The 18,891-nt window shown below is 37.6% G+C and overlaps 1 protein-coding gene across 3 annotated transcripts in view; it reads left to right on the forward strand.

The window, feature by feature from the left end:
- Osp (myosin phosphatase Rho interacting protein outspread) overlaps window positions 1-18,891 on the forward strand; it is a 163,828-nt gene that overhangs the window by 72,889 nt on the left and 72,048 nt on the right. For all 3 annotated transcript variants that reach the window (XM_072892505.1, XM_072892506.1, XM_072892504.1), the window contains one exon: window positions 15,985-16,050. In XM_072892505.1, coding sequence (XP_072748606.1) covers window positions 15,985-16,050 — 66 coding nt within the window. The remainder of the gene's footprint in view (window positions 1-15,984; window positions 16,051-18,891) is intronic.

The following is an 18,891-nucleotide window of genomic DNA, read 5'->3' on the forward strand; positions in this document are numbered from 1 at the left end:
GATCCTCTCTCGAGATTCTTCTTTCGCGGCTCATTATGCAATAACGCGATTCTATTCGACGGCGGACCGTTAATTTAATTCGCGCTTTCCGGTTAATTAATCCCAATTACGCGCGTACCAAAGGAGGCCCACGCTCTTCTCTCCTTCACGAGTCTATGTATCGTCGTGCACGGGGCTCGAGGAAGAACCGGGCCCCTTTTAATCCCGCGTAAACATCTGGGACCTCCGGCGAGGCGCGCATTAACGCGCTGGTAAATTAACGGACGGACGTGGAATCGATACGTATACGTAAAGTATACGTCGATTAATGATTGCGGGTTAACGACTACGGTATCGCGAACTGCGAAATGTTAACTGCTTAATGCGGTAATTGCGACGATAGCGAAGCGCGAGTACGACTTTGCGGCGCTTTGTCGTATTTAGTTATTCGATTACCGTAAAATCGTTAAAGCGGGGATGACTATTAATTAACGTAATAGCTCTCGTAAAGTCGATGAGAAACGCTAACTATTAATTTTGTTATTGAAATTATCAACGCTTATTGCGTTTATCGCAGTAATTATACCGACATCTTAGCGTATTGCAAAGATATTTTGCGCGAAATGAAATAACGAGATCGAACGAAAAATTAAACAAACAAAAAAAAAAAAAAAAATTCAGAAAATCCTATTAAGAAGTAAAACAAAATGCAAAATTACATGATGAAACAATTATGCTAACCATCTTAAAATTACAAAAAAAGTTGAGAGTGTAAGAAGATGCGTTTTATAAAGGTGCAATCGATCTCTGCTATAATTTTCTCGCTACTTTCTACCTTTCAGAATTTGTTGATTTATGCGACGAGTTCGGTGAACGCGTTCATCATTCTCGTTTACGATAACTGATATGTGTTGCTTGTACCACGCGTCATAAACGGTTTTCATACACTCTTCGTATAAGTATATTTTGGGTTGACGCATTCATAATTTATGTCATGAAAAATTTTCGAAACTCTTCAAAATCAGCATGCTATTTTTGCAGTTGTCGAATTTACACGCCAGTATTTTTTACAGATATATATTTCTTTAAAAATTTGTGTAACATAACATGTATAAATCGTATTGTTATACGCATTAATTAAAAAATATATTCTCTTTAAAATAAAGTGACAGAATTGTTGAAAAAAATGACTTAAAGATCATATGGTGCCTTTGATAGGATTATTTGCGTTACATTTTGATGCGACGAAGCCACACTTGTGTCAGATTTTACGCGACAATTTTATTCTGGGACAATTTGTTTAAAAGTCTCTCGTTCTGGTTTCCGCTACGGCAAGTGTAACGCAATCGTAATTCCCACCTGAGGCAGCGTCGGATTTACATTCTGCAAGCGGACCGGACCCGACGAATCTCCAGGATCCGGACAATTAATTGGTCCGCTATGAGCTTAAAGGACTGTTATTTCATGGCATGTAACCGCATTTAAATGAGGTTACGTGTGAACGTGACCGCTCAGATCCCTTCTTTTTGCAATAAGAACTTCTCTTTTCTTCTCTTTTCTCTGAACGGCTTTTCTTTTTTCCTCGTCGGCCATAACTCTTTTTTTTCTTTTCTTTCTTTATCTCTGAAATTTCTTGTAAAATAGTATTATCCTCTCTATCTCTATAATTTATTTTTGACATTTGATCATAATTATATTCATTCTACGATGAAATAATGTTAATTCTATTATGTTTAATGTTGAATTAAATTTGACTAAAAAAATAGATGTGAAACATTAGCGATACAAGATCTAGATGTTGATACTAATTAATTTTTTACTAACAAATAGATAAGAAAACTCGTTATTTGAGATTCCCTCTCGCTCCTTTTTTTTTTCTCTGTGACAGTTGTCACGTTCTCCTTTAGCTCTCGCGCGCCATCGAATTTTATCGCGTGGCCTTAATTACGGATTTCTGTGTCACGCAGTCACATGCGACAATTTTCATGTACGCTTTTCATTACGCGTCGTTAAGAAGCGAAGCAAGAAAAAAAAAAAACAGCACAGTCAAGTATCCAATTTATGGATACCTTACTTTTCTGATATTTGCGAAATTTTTTCTGACATTCATGAAACTGTTTGCAATGCGAAAGAAACATTATCAAGCACAAGATAAAACGATTAAATTCCCATTTGTATAATTATTTAATCTTGCAGAATTTAAAAAGATTATCTTGAATACGCACACACATGAATCGCTGATATTTTTTGCCAATGAGAGAATCGGTATTTTCTGCCGGAAATTTGACGATGATTTACAAATGATTATATACCTACGATCGTCTTCCCGATTTTGTATATCCCTGTGCTCCACGGGGTGCCTCCAATCGCGGTGTAGCAACCGCGATCTTATTTAGCACGTCGGGAATTCCAGGCTCCCCTTTTCTCGTCGGGAGGAGTAGCCGCGCCGCATCGTGGAATTCGTGCGCGCGAATTCCACGGGAATTCATTCGCGGGGAGGAGCCGCCGCCATTGGACACAACACGCAAGCCGCGATGGTTCGCCTGGAGATATGGGATGTTCTTGCGCGATATTAACTTTAACCCTCCATAAACCAGAATAGCTTCCGAGTAACATGCCGCGCGTTCGTCCGTATGTCTCGCGCGAAACGTGATGTATGCCCGTGTTTAACCTTTAACTCTGCTCGCTCGGAAGCTGACAGACGCCACATTTGTTCGATGCACGTATACATGCACATGCATCGCTTCTTTTTTGTATTTTTGATTTATTAAGGATTACCTCTTGATGATTGCGCGATTATTTGTGAAATTAAGATGTAAGTTTCGAGATTTATTAGTGAAATGTGTAAGAGTGTTTAGAGATATTTATGATGTAATATATACGTTAAAGCGTGAATTTTTTTATAATAGATTCTGACACGATGCAAATATAACCGACTCTGCTTACGTAACGTGATCTATATCTTAATTTTATTGTTGCACAAGATATTTTTTAATACCGGTCTTGCAGAGTAAAAACACAAGAATTGGGCGATACAGAGTCTTAAGAGAAACATGAGCAGCGATGATAAAACCTCTCTCGTAAAGATTCCGAGCCTTGCAGCGGGGTAATGTAAAGTAATGTAGATCCCAACAGAATTGCTACTCCGCTCCAAAGCGTAGAGAGTTTCGCTCCATAAAAACCGCACACATAAGGAATAAATATTGCGTGCTGTTCTTAGATGCTTTGCTGCAAAACGAAGATACCCCGAGAGACAGGAATGACGAAGATGCCATGGTTATATATTTCGCGGTGTGCGTTAGTCAGAGCTCGGGAAGAGAAAATATTCTCCGTTTAAATGAGTATTTCGCAAAGTTACTCGGTACAAAGAGAGACGAGTAAGATTTTAATTTATTTACAATGAAAGCGTATATGTGGCGAATCCCGTTATGACACGAATACAACATGAGTGTTCCGTAGGCATTAGCAGTCTCGGAGTACGCTGCTTGTTATCGAATAGTCGCGATGCCAAAGTAGAAAATATCGGCGTATTATTTACGCACTAATTTCGAAATTCAAACAGAACATCAATGTGTTAATTTTGAAATTTTTCACCACATTCGTTACATATTTAGACTTTTTTTTTTATATTTTTCTATAATTATACTGCAATATAAATGAATTTTAAATATTCTTCTGAAATATAATTCTTTTTAAATTTTAAAAATCTCAGTAGTTTAGTTAGAAATAAAAATAATTGTTATCTCGATGCTATTTCGTTTCGAAGATCTTGAAATCTCGCGTAATGCGAACAAAGTCGATTCAAATTTTTACAAAAAAAAAAGATTATATTGTATCGCGAATCTTCTGTCGTGCAATAAATTCATCGCGTAACCGCGGTCCTTCGTTGTTTTGTCATCATCATGAATTTTCTTTACTGTGATTTTCTTGTATTTTAAATTATCTCCAAAAGCATCCTTTAACATGCGTGAGCGAGATTTGACGTAACGGTCGAATTCTTCTTTTGTCTCTCGCCATTTGCGGTGCGAGACGTAAATCAGCTGATCGAGCAGATTGAAATCGTAAGTCGTACGAAATCGGATACTCGTATATCACTTTCCAGGTGATTCTCAGCAACAAAGTATATGTTCAGTGCGTGTTTTTCCAAACGACGGAATATTCGCTGATACAAAGTGTAACTGTTGCTGCGTCGCCCGTTAATGACACATACATTACGTTTTTTTACATTTTTTCTTGGCAAATATTTAAATACGTAGTCATTGTTTATAATAAATTTTTAACGGAAAACACAATTTAATTATTGTATCAGTAATATTATATTTTACTTGCGCATTCTGAAGAGTTTAATTGTGCAAATTTTTGGTAATAATTTTCCTGTTTTTATATATTGATATTTTCTCGAAAGAATACAATTTTATTAAGAATACTTAATTATATTCAGTAATTTTAATTTTAAGATGTGGAACATTGACATCTCGGAAGAAATCTTTCATAAAATAATTAGAGAAAAGCGGTCTTACCTCTTTATATTTTCTCATAGTAATTGATTCTCTTTCTCCGATTATTATTGCAAAAATGTACAAGAATGGTGATATTTCTCATATTATTGACGACTTCGCGGAAGGCTTTCTCTTAACAGACAAGATAACCAGTATTGCGCTTATCGACCTATCGTTGTCAACGATACGGTACGTCGTCGACACGATAGTTCAACACAACTTACACACTTTGCTACTTACTCCGGTGTCCTCTCGTGGGACATCCTGCCCCGATAAGGATCCCTCGTCTCTTTGGCATGCACCGAGATAAGGCCACTTTTCACCGTTGTAGTACTAGTTTAATACTCGTTCCTAAGAATGCGCCTTAACGAAGCTTAATGTACTTAGAGAGAATTTAATGCTTCTTTTATTTTAATATAATAGCATGTTCTTATCAAAGGCGATGCATTTCTTATCGAAATGATTTTCTATCGCACTTAGCTCTGGTTCTTTTTGATAATTAACTATAATTAACATATAATTGATTAAATACTGATGCATTTATTTATTACTTTTATTCACATTAATAATCATTATTTTTTCCGCTATCGATTCGACAAGTTTTCCTGTAGGGATCTTTCGCGCTTTCACATTTACACTCGATCGTAATTTTTGTTTCTCGCTCGAGAAAGATTGTGAAAAAAAATACGGCGTCGTTTCACTCGGCGTTTTTCGCGTAAAGTATCAGTTGTAAAGAAACGAAGGCGGTAGGCGGATGGTAAGTAACCTCGTTGCAAGCTCGTTACAACGACGAGCAATAATCGAGTCGCATACAACTGAGTCGTTGTCGATCCGCCTGGAACGGTACACCTGACCGCTATCCGGGCTTTCTTTCTCTTTCCGTTGCAAACGTGGGACAACAGCATCGCGGTCGCGGATAAAACTGGTCAGCGGGATAAAATCAGAAGATTGGTCAGAAAAAGAAATGATCAGGCACCATTAAGCGATGCGGATCTTTGGCACGTTCTTCCTCGCGGAAGAACTCTATTCTCAATTGCGCGCCCGCGCAATGATTTTCTCCGCGTAATTTATCGATCGCATAAAATCGCGAGCGCGATGGAACAGCTGTTGAGTTGACGTGACTCAGATACACATCGTGATCGAATCTTTTTTTTTTTTATCGACTTATTACAAGAAAAATTGTGGAGAACATTTATCTCGAAAAGGTGACGATTCTCTTGAAACTTTTCTTTTATTTAAAAACGACGACATTTGATTAAAAAATAAAAAAAGTACGCCTGTATCGGTAATGTTTTTCTTAGTGCGTAATTTTTTTTTTTTTAACGACGTTTATCTATATAAGTTTATATTGTCGCAATAATTTGAGCGGTAATATTTTATATTAAAACTGTGCATATATATATGTACATTTATTTTAATTTTTGTGGAACATATCTTACGATTGGTAGGTTATTATATGTGCAGTTCTTTCGAAATGTCATTGACCGTCACTCGCGTGAGCAATCGCGGTGAACTTGACGATCTGCATAAATGATTTTACTGGCCCGCGACATGAGGAAGAGAATTTTATTCAATTAACGGTACTCGCTCTTTCCTCAAACTAAAAAATTTGTAATACGGTTCTGTTTGCACTGTTCTATGTTATGATAAACGCGATTAGGTTTTCTTAAATCGTCATGCTAGGCATTAAGAAAAAAATATATACGCGCATACAAAAAGAGAAAGAGAGAATTTTTTTTCAAAAAGCAATATAGAAGCGTCGGCAACAAGTCGGGGGCTTGGATCTGCAGCACGTGAAGCGAGCTGTGGCCGTAAATCCAAAGATATTAATCTAATTACCCCGAGACGCGCGGATCGCCGTACTTGTTCCCAGCGGCGCGATAAATCCGGGATTTCCTCTCTATTCCCAGACATCCGTATTAATTGCGAATCACAAATATATATCGTACGTACGAAAGATAAAATACTGTAAAAAGAAATTGAGGCGCAACCGTGAAAACTAAATCGTTTCTGCGCGATATCGACGTCATCTTGATATCTAATTCGAATTCAGAGATTTATGAAAAGTGTTATATTCTTTTTGGACATATATAAATTGAATAATAATGGCATTTCACGCAGTATAAATTTTATTGCATCATGTTGTATAATATTACAGCATAGCATATTGTATGCCAGATACTGATTGGCTGAATAAAATTAGCTTTCATTTTTTTTCAATGAAATATTGTCAAGCAACGAGAAAGATTCTAATAAAAAAAAAAGGAAAATATTTATATAAAGAAGTGTAAACTATTTAATTAACTACTTGAAAATCTAAAAGCTTAAATTTCAATATATATTATTTTTAATATTTTACATTTTATTTTACAAATTTTTTTGTAATTATACAAAATTTAATGCAAATCGATTTTGCAACAAAATCAACGGAAAATTGTATTAAACTTGCATTTAATAATTTATATTTAAAACTTTATTGGAATTTATATATATATATATACATTGCGGTTGCAGTGTTTATTTGAGTTTCATACGATTTCGAATTAATATCAGTATATATAGAAATATTTCTCGATAAAATATCCACGTCTCTATAATTGGTATCGCGTCGCCGGTACTCGTGATGGCACCTCTCGCGATATCTCTCTCGCCCATGGCCGCGTTTTACAGGAAGCGAGCGGCCCGATCGCGAGGCGTACAGACGCAAGTTGCGCAAGTCAGCACTAGGAAGCTGTCGACGCCAGGGCCGTGATAGAGGCGGGGATAAATGTGTCTGTGTACACACGTTTCTCGTTTTCCTTCTCGTATGCTTTGGCCTTGTCACTAGTCGCCGCGCCGGATTCCTCTCTACGTCCTGTTTCTTCGTCATGTTTTCTCTCGTAACGAGAGTTCGAAAGAAAGATGAAGGAAGAGAATAAACGACGGTGAGATCGAAGGATACGCTAAAAAAGAGAGCGGGAAGAAGTTGAAGTCTACTCCCAGTTTCACTGAAGTACGGTTGTATAATTTGTAGGATTATAGTGCCGTCACGATTAAGATTCTAGTAGATATCGATTATCAGTTATAAGATTTGGATCAGATCTATTATAACCAAATCTTATAGGCGAAATATTTATTACTTTACATTACATCGGAAACTTTAGAAATTGGGAGAAGGGGAGAGGAAAGGAAGGATGATTTTTTTAAAATAATGAGTTCCATATACATATACATAATTTTTTATTATATATTATTGTACACACAAGAGACTAGATAATATTAATTTAACGCATTTAAACAAGTATTTCGTTATTTTTTTTCCCTGAAAAAATGGATGTCAAATGGATTAAAGAATTTCATTCTAAAATGAATCCTGCATAATACATGCTTATCTTAATAGAAACCAAAAAAATTTGCTTCTGGCCATTGGTAGATATCTAGATCTGCCAGCCCTGCGTCTGCATAGGATGATTGCAGTCTCGATGATTTGTTCGCCGATGCTACTTTGGCGAGGGCCGACCCCCTGCGGCGAGATTAGCATTGCCATTTAGATTTTTTCAGCTTAGGAAAATACAGCCGCGCGATAAATAAGCGATTAAGCGATTCGCCCGTCCGTTCTGTCTCTAGAACGCTACGTCTTTCGCGCTAGTTTATTTAGATTCTACACGGTCTGAATAATGCGAAATACCGCACCGAATCTACGTTGTTCCCACGATCACGATTATTCAATCTTTTCGTAAATTATTTTCATTCGATTTTCGTGACTTGCTTTCATTAAAAAAAAAAAAAAAAAAGTAAAAGTCCCCGTCAAAAGGAAGGAATATACGATTGTATTATGAAAAATGTTGATTAACACTACGGGTTTTTTAAAAATAAATAACTTCAATTTCTCAGTCGCGTATAATAAACACATTTATGTAAATGCAAATAATTATATCCAAAAACGCGTTATTTTCAATATAACTATTTATGATTCAAGTGTTATTTTCAGGACGTGAATTTATTTCTTTTCTCATTTATCACGACGGCGTTTGAAATGAGATTAACTTATACGCGACCGTGGTGTTTTGCCTTTCTCGTTTTACTCTCGTGCAACTCTCGTGCGTGCGTGAGGCGCATAGCGCATTTAACATTGTAGACCGCGTTATTTATAACGGTACAGTGTGTCACAAAGTTTATGGCAGGGTGCAAATTACGATGCGGGATTTCTTTTTTTTTTTTTTTTTTTTTCTTCGTTCGATCACGTTTTCGTTCTGGGCTCGTAAATTTGACGTATCAGGCGCAGATAAATTACGAAGTGACTGGAAGGTTAGTGCCACGTGGGAGGAAAGTCGCCTTGGCGAAATTCCGATTTGCGTTCGCGATGAGGAAAGAGGAAGAGAAAGAGAGAAGGAGCGACGGAGGCAACGCGAAGGATGATGGCTTGAGGATTTCTTCCGTTCGAGTTATAGAAATATAGGGCACTCGCTTTTCTCACGGTCGTCGCGGTCTCGCGTTTCAGGGCTGCTCCGTTTCGCGAATACACGCGTGTTTCTCTCGATGTGCTTTTCTCGATGTAATTTGATTCGCCTTCAAGCATACGCCACAGCTTCGGGTGAGGTTTACATTACGATTCAAGTTTTATATCTTGACTATTTTTACTTGAGCAAAGATTGAACATTATAAGAAAAAATGTATTTGGACTACACACATAGTACAGTGTGTGTGTGTGTGTGTGTGTGTGTGTGTGTAATTTTTACAGTTTTTTCTATATGAAAGTTATTGAAAACGTAAAGCATGATTGTCATCAATTTTTGATGAAGCAAATTAATTGAATTAATTATACAGTAAATTACGATTTAAAATAAAATTATATTTTTCTACAATCTATATTATATTCATATTTTCTAATAAAAATTTCAAAAGTAAAATATCATTGTTTCTAATAATAATTTATTTATAAAATAATTGAGGCCAGAAATGATCTCACCATAACAGTTACACAACACACGTTTGCAACATGCCATTTGTCTTTACATTTACTTAAGAACGGGAACTAAATGCCGACTTTGTGTGATGGTATCGCGTTTTAATCCAGGAATGTGAAACGATAGTGGTAGCACATCGATGGTCGATTCTTCTTGCGGGCGTGGTCGATCGCATGGTCGCTAGTTGGACGAATTACCGCGGCGCATGGTTGGCAGAGCATGAAGGCAAAAATCAGGCGGGTTTCGTGTCGAGGCGAAACGTTCATCATCGTTCTCTCGCCTTGGGTGACTTTGCCGAGTGTTCTCGGTCGCGCGCGCGAGAAGCGATGACCCGCGACGTGCCTTCTCGTCGTTTCGCTCGACATAAGCAGATTCGTATCGCTCTCTCGTTTACAACGTGACCCTGGAAACACAGCTTGCACCTCGCGGAAACGTTCCCGCCCGTAGTAAAACGTTGATCAATTATAGTATATCGATAGGATCGCGCTGGCATGAGAACTGTTTCTTTTTGTTGTTTCATCAAGGAATGTTGTCGATCTTTCTGCTCTTTGTCGATTCTTAACACACTTTGACTGTCGGGCTGTGCATATCCCAGCCGGCCAATGCGGCTTGTCATGTCAATTGATAATAATTTTTGACATATATTTCCGAGTAAAAAGTTTACTGCAGGATTATTTATATAAAGATATCACGAAGACTAAAGCGCTACTTTTTCTCGAAGCAAAAACAACATCATTACTTTGATATGCGCTAGATTTCTTCTCTAAAGTTGTCACTCGCCGAAGCGAGCGATGGTCACTTTCATCAAGGTCGGGAATTTCTCTTTTTCTCTCTCTCTCTCTCTGCAATTGCTGATAACGAGAACGGGCCGCGAGCGACGTCGACCGAAACGATCGATCGATCGATCGTTTTTGCGCGGTTTATCGTCGTCGCGCGCGATGTAGCAGAACTGATTTCTCCGGTTGGACCTGATTGGAAGGATCGCGGAACCTTTCTCCCGCATTCGTAAGAGAACGACGCAATATGTCGATACAATGTCGCGATTACACAGCACATTTAAAATTGATATTATATATATACATATATAAGCATAATTAACCCACATTCGCTTGCGATCGTGTAGAATATTTTTATGTTCATAAATTAGGCGATTTTTTTTTACACTGGCCGGGCATCACATATATATTTGAAACGTGCCAATTAACTGGACAAACCTCTCGAACAAACGATCGTTCTTCGTCGTGCTATTCGTCGACCATCGCACGGTGTTACTTCGACTTTCACTCCGGGCTGACTACCATCATCGCCGTTACATACTTTCCCCCGATGCACCTGTCTAACGTTTGATAATTAAACGAGCCGCGGGCTTGTCATATCGCGCGCCGGACATTGTTGATTCATTTAATTGACAGTAACACGATCATCGCGCTGTTTAAATTACGATGGAAAGTTTGTCGTAACGAGACTTAAACAGCGTGCGCAGATCGTATTATGACCGTAATAATATGGCTAATAATTGCAGGTTTATTCAAGCTCGTTGACAATATAATCGCGAGCGACTAATAATTGTGCTTCAATTATAATTTCCATTGCGGTTACGCGAGAGAGCACTTTAAAATGTGTAGCAAAACATTGAGCAATGTGAAAATAGTAAAAATTTTCTACGAAAGAAGCAATAAACAACTTGAATAACAGTCGATCGCATAATGATTTGTGGAAAATAAATTTAATGAGGAAAGTCAATTTAATGAAATGCCGAGAAGATTGGAAATGATTTCCATTTGATTGCGGTCACTTTCGAAACTATATTGTCCGTGGACAACACGCGAGATACGAGCTTATTTCGTGTCAACAAACGGATTCAAAATGTCCGTGCGAAAGTATTAGTCACGCTATTGCGAGCGTGACTTTTCATACTATCGCCGTGCCGTTACTAGCGTGTCTCTTTTCATGTGGCAGAGGATTAAATGACGTTACAGGAGAGCGATTTACAATCCGGGTACCACGACTGCGTCGTAACTTTGCCGAGCAAGACATGCAGCAAAGCCATTGAAGAGCAATGTGAAGTATTTGATCATTTTATCAAAGCTTATAAATTTCTCTCCGAAGAAATAAAGAGAAATCGTGACGTAATAAATTTTGTACAAAAGAATGTTAATTAATAATTGATAAGCGTCAAATGTGCGTCTTTCTAAACTGATAGTTTTCTCTTACGATTGATTATACATTTCGCGGAGTTATATATAAAAACAATATTTAACTCAAAGTAATAATAATAAATATATATATTACTAGTAGTCTGCATTTATTGTCGTGATTGTGATTGCTTTTTTTAACTAATACAGCTAGTAGATTACTGTCTATACCGTCGTTCTTTGCATTGCTATTCGTGCAAGCTGTAAGATTATAATAATGTCGACACTGTACCCGGCACGGTATCAAGGCAGTACCGCGAATCCTTAGGAAGGATCCGCTATATTTCTTTTCGCCGACCGCGGGAATCGCGGGCGGAGTCGCGGGAAATAGGATCGGCAGAATCGGGATTCTGTCGATGGAGGATCACCGAGGGAATAGCGTCAGGTCACGTTACCGTTGTGGTCGGAGATCGGTGGTCGGTAGGGCCTTGGGCAACCACGGCAACGACCGTATTGGCATAGGTAGCATGCTAGCTAGCACGTTAACGGCGACCATGCCAAACGGATCGTGAAGCGAAACATAAATAGCGAGCCGATGACGAGGATACCAAGCCCGATCGATGGACGATCAGGAAGTCGTAAGAGAAAATCGAGACATTCGATACACCGAGTTACGAAGATTGTAACTCGCCTTCTCTTCAAATTTATGTACAGAAATAAATCGTAAATCAAAAGGGAATAGAAAAGTCGTCATTATCTCTACTTAATGTTAGTAGAAGAAAACTTTGAATTATTTGACAGATGATCTGTTATACACGACACTTCCTTTTGAATTTCTTCTTCTTCCTTGATGAGTACAATTAAAAAGCATAATAGGAACGTAATGATTTTACACGGCTAATTATGTTACAGGAGTTGCGCGTCTGATTTAAGAATTAACGCGCGCGAGAGTGAAGATGCAACTCGTCATAATAGCGCGCGCGCTTGCGATAAAATCAGGATACGTCAGAAAACATTGTCTTATGATAGTTGCAAATGTGTATTTCCAACACTTGTGATAACTACCGTTTATATTTGTCGCAAATTCTTTAAAAAGATGGATACGTAGTAATAATTTATATATATGTATATTTAAAAACTTTTAATCTCAATCTCTTATAATTTTTAATTCTTTTCTTTTATACAGATATTAACCTGACAAATAAATCGCTTTATTTATATTGCATAAAAATTTTATCCAGCATAAAAATACAATAAATAAATAATGATTATACACATGTGAGAATAATTGAACGATTATTTTATACAATTGCTTTGTATTTGCACTGCTTGAAGATTATAATATATATAATCTTCAAAGAAATAAGTTAAAGAACTTTACTTATGCTAAGGAACTGTTTTCACTGTTATAACGTAATCTAATTATTTAATGAAATATCTGACTGTTTATAATAATTTTCTATCATATTAATTAATATGTTTGAGTGCGCAAACTTTTTTTATTCTTAATTAACTTTTTTTCATCGAAATATATATGATCTTTTCACAATTTTAAAAATTTGTTGGAAAAATTATTTCAGATTACTTTGTATGTAGATTTCACAATTATATATTTGCAATTTACAATTAGTCATGTTATTCGACTTTAGGAATTTCGATGACTGCTCCGGATGTTCGAAACTGGTCGAACCAGAAAGGCTTTGAGTCCGTAGGCGGTATTAACGGCCGCCTATAAACCAGAAAGATGCGGTAGGTCAGGATTACGCGAGTCCTTCAAATATGCGAAATTACGACGTGCACTCTAAAGAATGCTTGATCTTTAATGAGAGCAAAGTTCTCGAAATTTTTTGATGACTATAGAAGGAAACAAAATCTATTTGCATTTATTTTGAAATATGCTCAGTACTTGCGTTTACGGTCGTAATATCTTTAATGACACAGTGATAAAATTCATTATATACATTGTAATTCATTATATACATGCTGTGTATAATAATTAATAATTTTTATATCACAAATTACAATTCATACAATCTACTCAAAAACTTAGAAATTATGTACAATGCTGTTTTCTAACGTGACGACGACAATAGTTAATTCTGAAATTTCTAAGTAAAATGAGGAAACATCGCTTTTACAACCGAGTCTCAAAGTCGAGAGGCTTTCCAAGTCCATCGACATGTTTCAAAATATTCATTGGCTCTTATAGCACGCGTTACATGAGGAAGAGATTACGTGTACCAGCGAGAAGAGTTCCTTGCTTTCTCTCTTTCTTTCATATGATCTCAATCCTCTCATGTATTGTTCGGTCCAGCATCGAGCCTCGTTTCTTCTTCTTCTTCTTCTTCTTCTTCTTCTTCCTTCTCTTCCTCCGTGAGAGATCTTCCCACGCACGTGTCGGGGTCCACGTATACGGCACGGATCTTTATCTTTTTCTCTCTCTTTTTCTTTTCTCTTTTCCGCAAAGTCCCTAGTGAATAATTACCAGATGAAGATACTGCCGCCTTGTGTAGGTTGAAATCTGTTCACCTCGACCTGTTCATCTCGTCCCTAGCGATTTTGCAACGGTATCCTATGCGCCTATTCCATCTCCTCATTCATCTTTTCCACATCCCTACGAGGGGACGGTGACACACAATGTGTCCCTTTGCGGATAAAAGCAGTACAATGCGGGATTCGAACCAACAGCGGTATAGAAATTGGTTCCTTCGACCGCAAACCCGCATTCATATTATTTAAATAGCACATTTTAACACATTTCCTGTTATGTCATAGTGAACGGCACTGATATTTCCATTATAGTTGCACCTCTGCAAAAGTGTATGACGTTAAGTTCTTTTCTGTCTTCCGCATATGAATGATGCTATTTATGGAAATTCAAAAAAAGTATACATATAGCAAATAGTAATTTGCGAAAACAAACAGGAATCCTGACAAATAGAAGCTTTATAAGAGACTCATCTATTTTACTCTTTTATTAAAAAAAAAAAAAATGAGCGGCATAAACACTAAGCTAAAAATTTAGACTTGTGTGTGGCTCATCGCAAAGGAATTTTTTTTCTTTTTTTGAGGAAAGAAATAACTTTAAGAAAGAATTCTTTCTTAAAAGTGTCAGACGAAATAGTTTTACGTCTTTTTACGCCTTTGTTACATGTCATAAGTATTTTTTGATAGTAAAATTGGAAAAAGAAAGCGCATTTATCAATTATTTTATTAGCATTTATTAATTTACTTTCCCACGATTTATAATGTTTATCTAAATAACAGCTTGGTCGTATATTTCTGCTTTAAAAAATTTGATTGGAATAGCGTTTTACGTTTTCTGTGTCAACACGCGTTCGCCCGCGGGACATCGCGCCCACTGCTGCGGTAGACAAGGAGGTTAAGCGATATGGCCGAAGGTATCGCATAACTGCGTATAACTGTGCCTGCGGTCGAACACAAACTTTACACTTTGTGTGCATTTGCATACAATCGTAGCGCGTAAACTCTCACATATCCGCTGCGCGGGCTCGCACGCGCGTCTTATCGAAGATTCTTTCAAGCTGCATTCATCAAAGTCGCGGCTGTTATCACCGACTGCGCATATAACGGATCTCGAGATATATCACTGGCGTGATAATGCGCGGTGAAAGTGCTTTTTTATTAATCGCGAGAAATTTATATAAAAAAAAAAAAAAAAAACGTGCGAGATATACATCACGCGTGCAAAGTTAGCAAAATTATTTTTATTATTATAAGGAAAAATCTTTTTCGATGATGAATTTATGTAAGACAAGTGCTTTTCAAAATCGCGTGTTAAATTGAACGCGAAAGTGCGAAATAGTCGCACTAGCACCGATTTCTTTAGAAACCCGCGAAAGGTGTTTGAAGCAGCTCAGATAAGTTTTTCGCAACATCGCTTACGGTGGCAACGAAAGAGAAATCGTGACGATCCGCTGCTGGCTGCTGCACCCGCTGGCTACGCTTCTTCTTTCTTGTTCCTCTTCGCCGACTTTGTTTCTAATTAACGGCTGCCGCGTGCTAATTGTCCAGCTGACGTAGAGCGAGAGGGTTTAGAGAGATTCTTTAAGGCGAATTGAACAGGTTTAACCTTGAGTCGCGCGAAATTGTTTTCTTTCGGCGTAGGAGAATACGTTTCTGCGAAAATTGTGAATTCAAAAGTTTTATTCGCGCTTACTACTTAATCTAATAAAAGTCTCAATTTCACAACTGTTAATAAAATTTTATTATTTTATTTTAATGATAAAAGTGACAAACCAATAATTTATTTAAAAGTATTTAATTATTGTTTCGTAAAAGTTATTATTTATGACAGAATAAATATCACTATATTTAAATGTGTTTTTAAATAATTTATTGTACATATGTGAAATTCGTAATTTAAAATCTTTTCTAAAAATCGATATGATTTCTATGTTACAGAGATGGCAAAGGAGATGGTTCGTTCTCTATGACGACGGGGAGCTGACGTACTCGGTGGACGAACACGTAAGTGAGACTATTAATTTGTAATTTGATATTTATTAAATCGAATTTATCGAATTAAATTCTATTATACTAACTTACGCTAGCTTTGTATCCATTACACGTATAAAAAAGCCGCTTTCTCACTAATAAATCCATTTATCGTAATGATATGGATTCCCATTTCTTTTTCTATTTACTATTAATTATAAGATTTACGATAGAGATATTTCAACATTTTTTAAACAGTATTCTTCTATTTTCTCGCAATAGTTTTGATAATCTTTCCAAAAAACATTTTATTCGTAATTTTCTATTTTTTTAAATAAAAAATAATATTTTTAACTGATATTAAAATGATTTGAAACATTAGTAACTTTAATTTAAATAAAATATTGCCTACGAAATGCCTAGTAATCAATTTGTGTCACATGTTTTGCATAACAAATTAATTCTCGTCTACAAAAGATCACATTGATAAGAATACATTGCTGAAGATGAAAAGAGAAAAAGGATCGAGCAGTAATCATTTAATATCATATATAATAGAGCGGCAATGATATGAAAATATGATACGAGTCGCGTGGTTCGAGTATCGCTGGCTATCAAAAGAGTACAAACATTATACCAGACCATGAGATGAGAGATGTGAGATTTTTTTTCTCAAAGGCAACGGCACGGTAGGCAGTATGTCGGGAGATGAAGTCAATTGTACTCCACGATGGCCTGCCCAGCATGCATTAGTTGGCATTAGTCTACCTATCTATCTAGCCACCGACATTACATCGGCAATATCATCGTAACAGCGTCGCGCGAATACATAAAATGTTGCTATAAATGACCCTCCCTTCCCTTTGATACCGTTACATCTCGAGTTTCCGCTTCCTGGCGTCGATGCATACGCGGAAATTCTTTCGAGCCGTCAAAATTGATTTACGTACGAACGAACGGTCAGAATAGAATTCATTACTGTCTCTCAGGAACGGTGTGATGATGTATATGAAGCGTCTCAAAAATGTGTTTTGCGAAAATTAACGCGAATAATCTCTCGATTGTGAATACTTTAAATTGAATGCAATTTTTTTCTCAGTAAAATTTTGATTTTTTTTTTTTTTTTTTTTTTTTTGTTGACATATTGCAAAATTATATTTTGTTAAAATAATAAATACAGCAATAATTTTTTGCGCATTAAACAATTTAGAGTTGAAAAGTAAATGCGATAATTATGTGCATTTTGTTTCAACTGACTTGGCGTTTGAATCAGCCGGTACAGCGTCTCGAGGAGCAGTTTCCACTTTTGATTAATGCGTAAGTTTATCTCGTTCTTATATACTCGACGGCTCGGCGCGTAAAATGGAAAAAAAGCGAAAGGGGTTATATATCGGGTCCGCGCGCATAAATTGAACAGAATTGCCGTCAGCCTTGAAGTGTCCTTTACCCTTTATTTAAATCACTCTCGTGAGAGAGAAGCGATTGCGGAGATGGCACACGCGGTCGCACTAAGGTCTTTGTAGGCGCACCTCTCGCGACCGCGACATTACTCCCCGCTCAACCATCCTCGAACTCAAATTAATGATCCGGTCTGGAGGCTTAAGAGGGTCATTCGTTTCGAGAATAATCTCGGCCGAAAAATTCGAAAAGATAATAACCGGTATATGCGTGCGGTGGACGCGGTGGACACAACGTCTTTACCCCCGATGCAGTGACTGCAGAACAGAACAGAAGTCGTTCTGGTCGTCCTTGGCGCGGGAATGAGAAATTAGGCTAACGGGTCGAAATAAGTCAGTCGAAATAAGCAGCCCTACACTGTATTTCCGTCTGACTCAAGTCATAATCTCGCGATTTCCCGTGGATTTCATTTTCGTTCCCCTTCAACTTCTCTCCCAAGAAAGAACTACGATTTTCGTAGTTTCGAAAGTATACATATATTCACATTCGTAGGCCACGCATTCAACGTGTAAATTAGATATTCAAAAATTCGGCATAAATAATTGGAATGAAAATCGTGAATTATATCTTGCTACTTTGAGTGCGGTTATTAAATTTTTTTATATTTGATAAATAATAGTATATTTAGAGAAATTTTTAGTACTTATTATTTACCTAATTAGTCTGTAATTGAGTCTGTGATTTTTTTCAACGTAATTGTGCGCATAGGACAATGGAATATAAAGAAATATAATCTTTAAATTTTGGATTATAAGCATTATTATTTCGTTCAATTTGTCGTATCTCTATCAGATTTAGACGATGCTTTTTAAAGCGATCCTCGGCGTCCTTGCGGCGATTAAGAGATCGGACTAACATTCCGTGAATAATCGGCGGTGCGGCGACTCCACCGTTGCATTTAGCATCGATACATCATCATCGGGCCGACTATCGGCCGAAATTATGGCCGCCATTAATTTGCGACTCACGACTCTGTATCGCGCGCACGCTCGCGTCTTGGGATAGCCGCGAACGAGCCGCCGATGGTCTTTTTCTGCCGATCTGTAATTTGTTCTGTCATGAATCGTCGGCGACGGCAGGCCCGGCACGGTCGTGGGAGACCGAGCGGAAGACCGAGCGGAAGACCGATTGCTTTCGAAACAAAGCCTACTCTTACCTGTCTTCGGTCTCTACGTAGACGAACGGGCTCGCGCGAGTAAAACCGAGACATTATACGCCTCCGCCCTGCGCGCCGCGCCGCGCGGAATTGAATCCGAGATAACCGACCGCCGCGTTCGCGAGGCTAAAAAGTAATGGAAAGGGAGACGCCGCAGTCTCTCTCCCTCTCCCTTTGGCAGAGTAACCCTGGCGTAATTGCTTTCGGGATAAGACCCCACGGTCGGCGGCGAATCAACGTCGAATCACGTAAATGAAGGA

Source organism: Anoplolepis gracilipes, chromosome 5 (genome assembly GCF_047496725.1).
Source record: "Anoplolepis gracilipes chromosome 5, ASM4749672v1, whole genome shotgun sequence".
Taxonomy (NCBI): domain Eukaryota; kingdom Metazoa; phylum Arthropoda; class Insecta; order Hymenoptera; family Formicidae; genus Anoplolepis; species Anoplolepis gracilipes.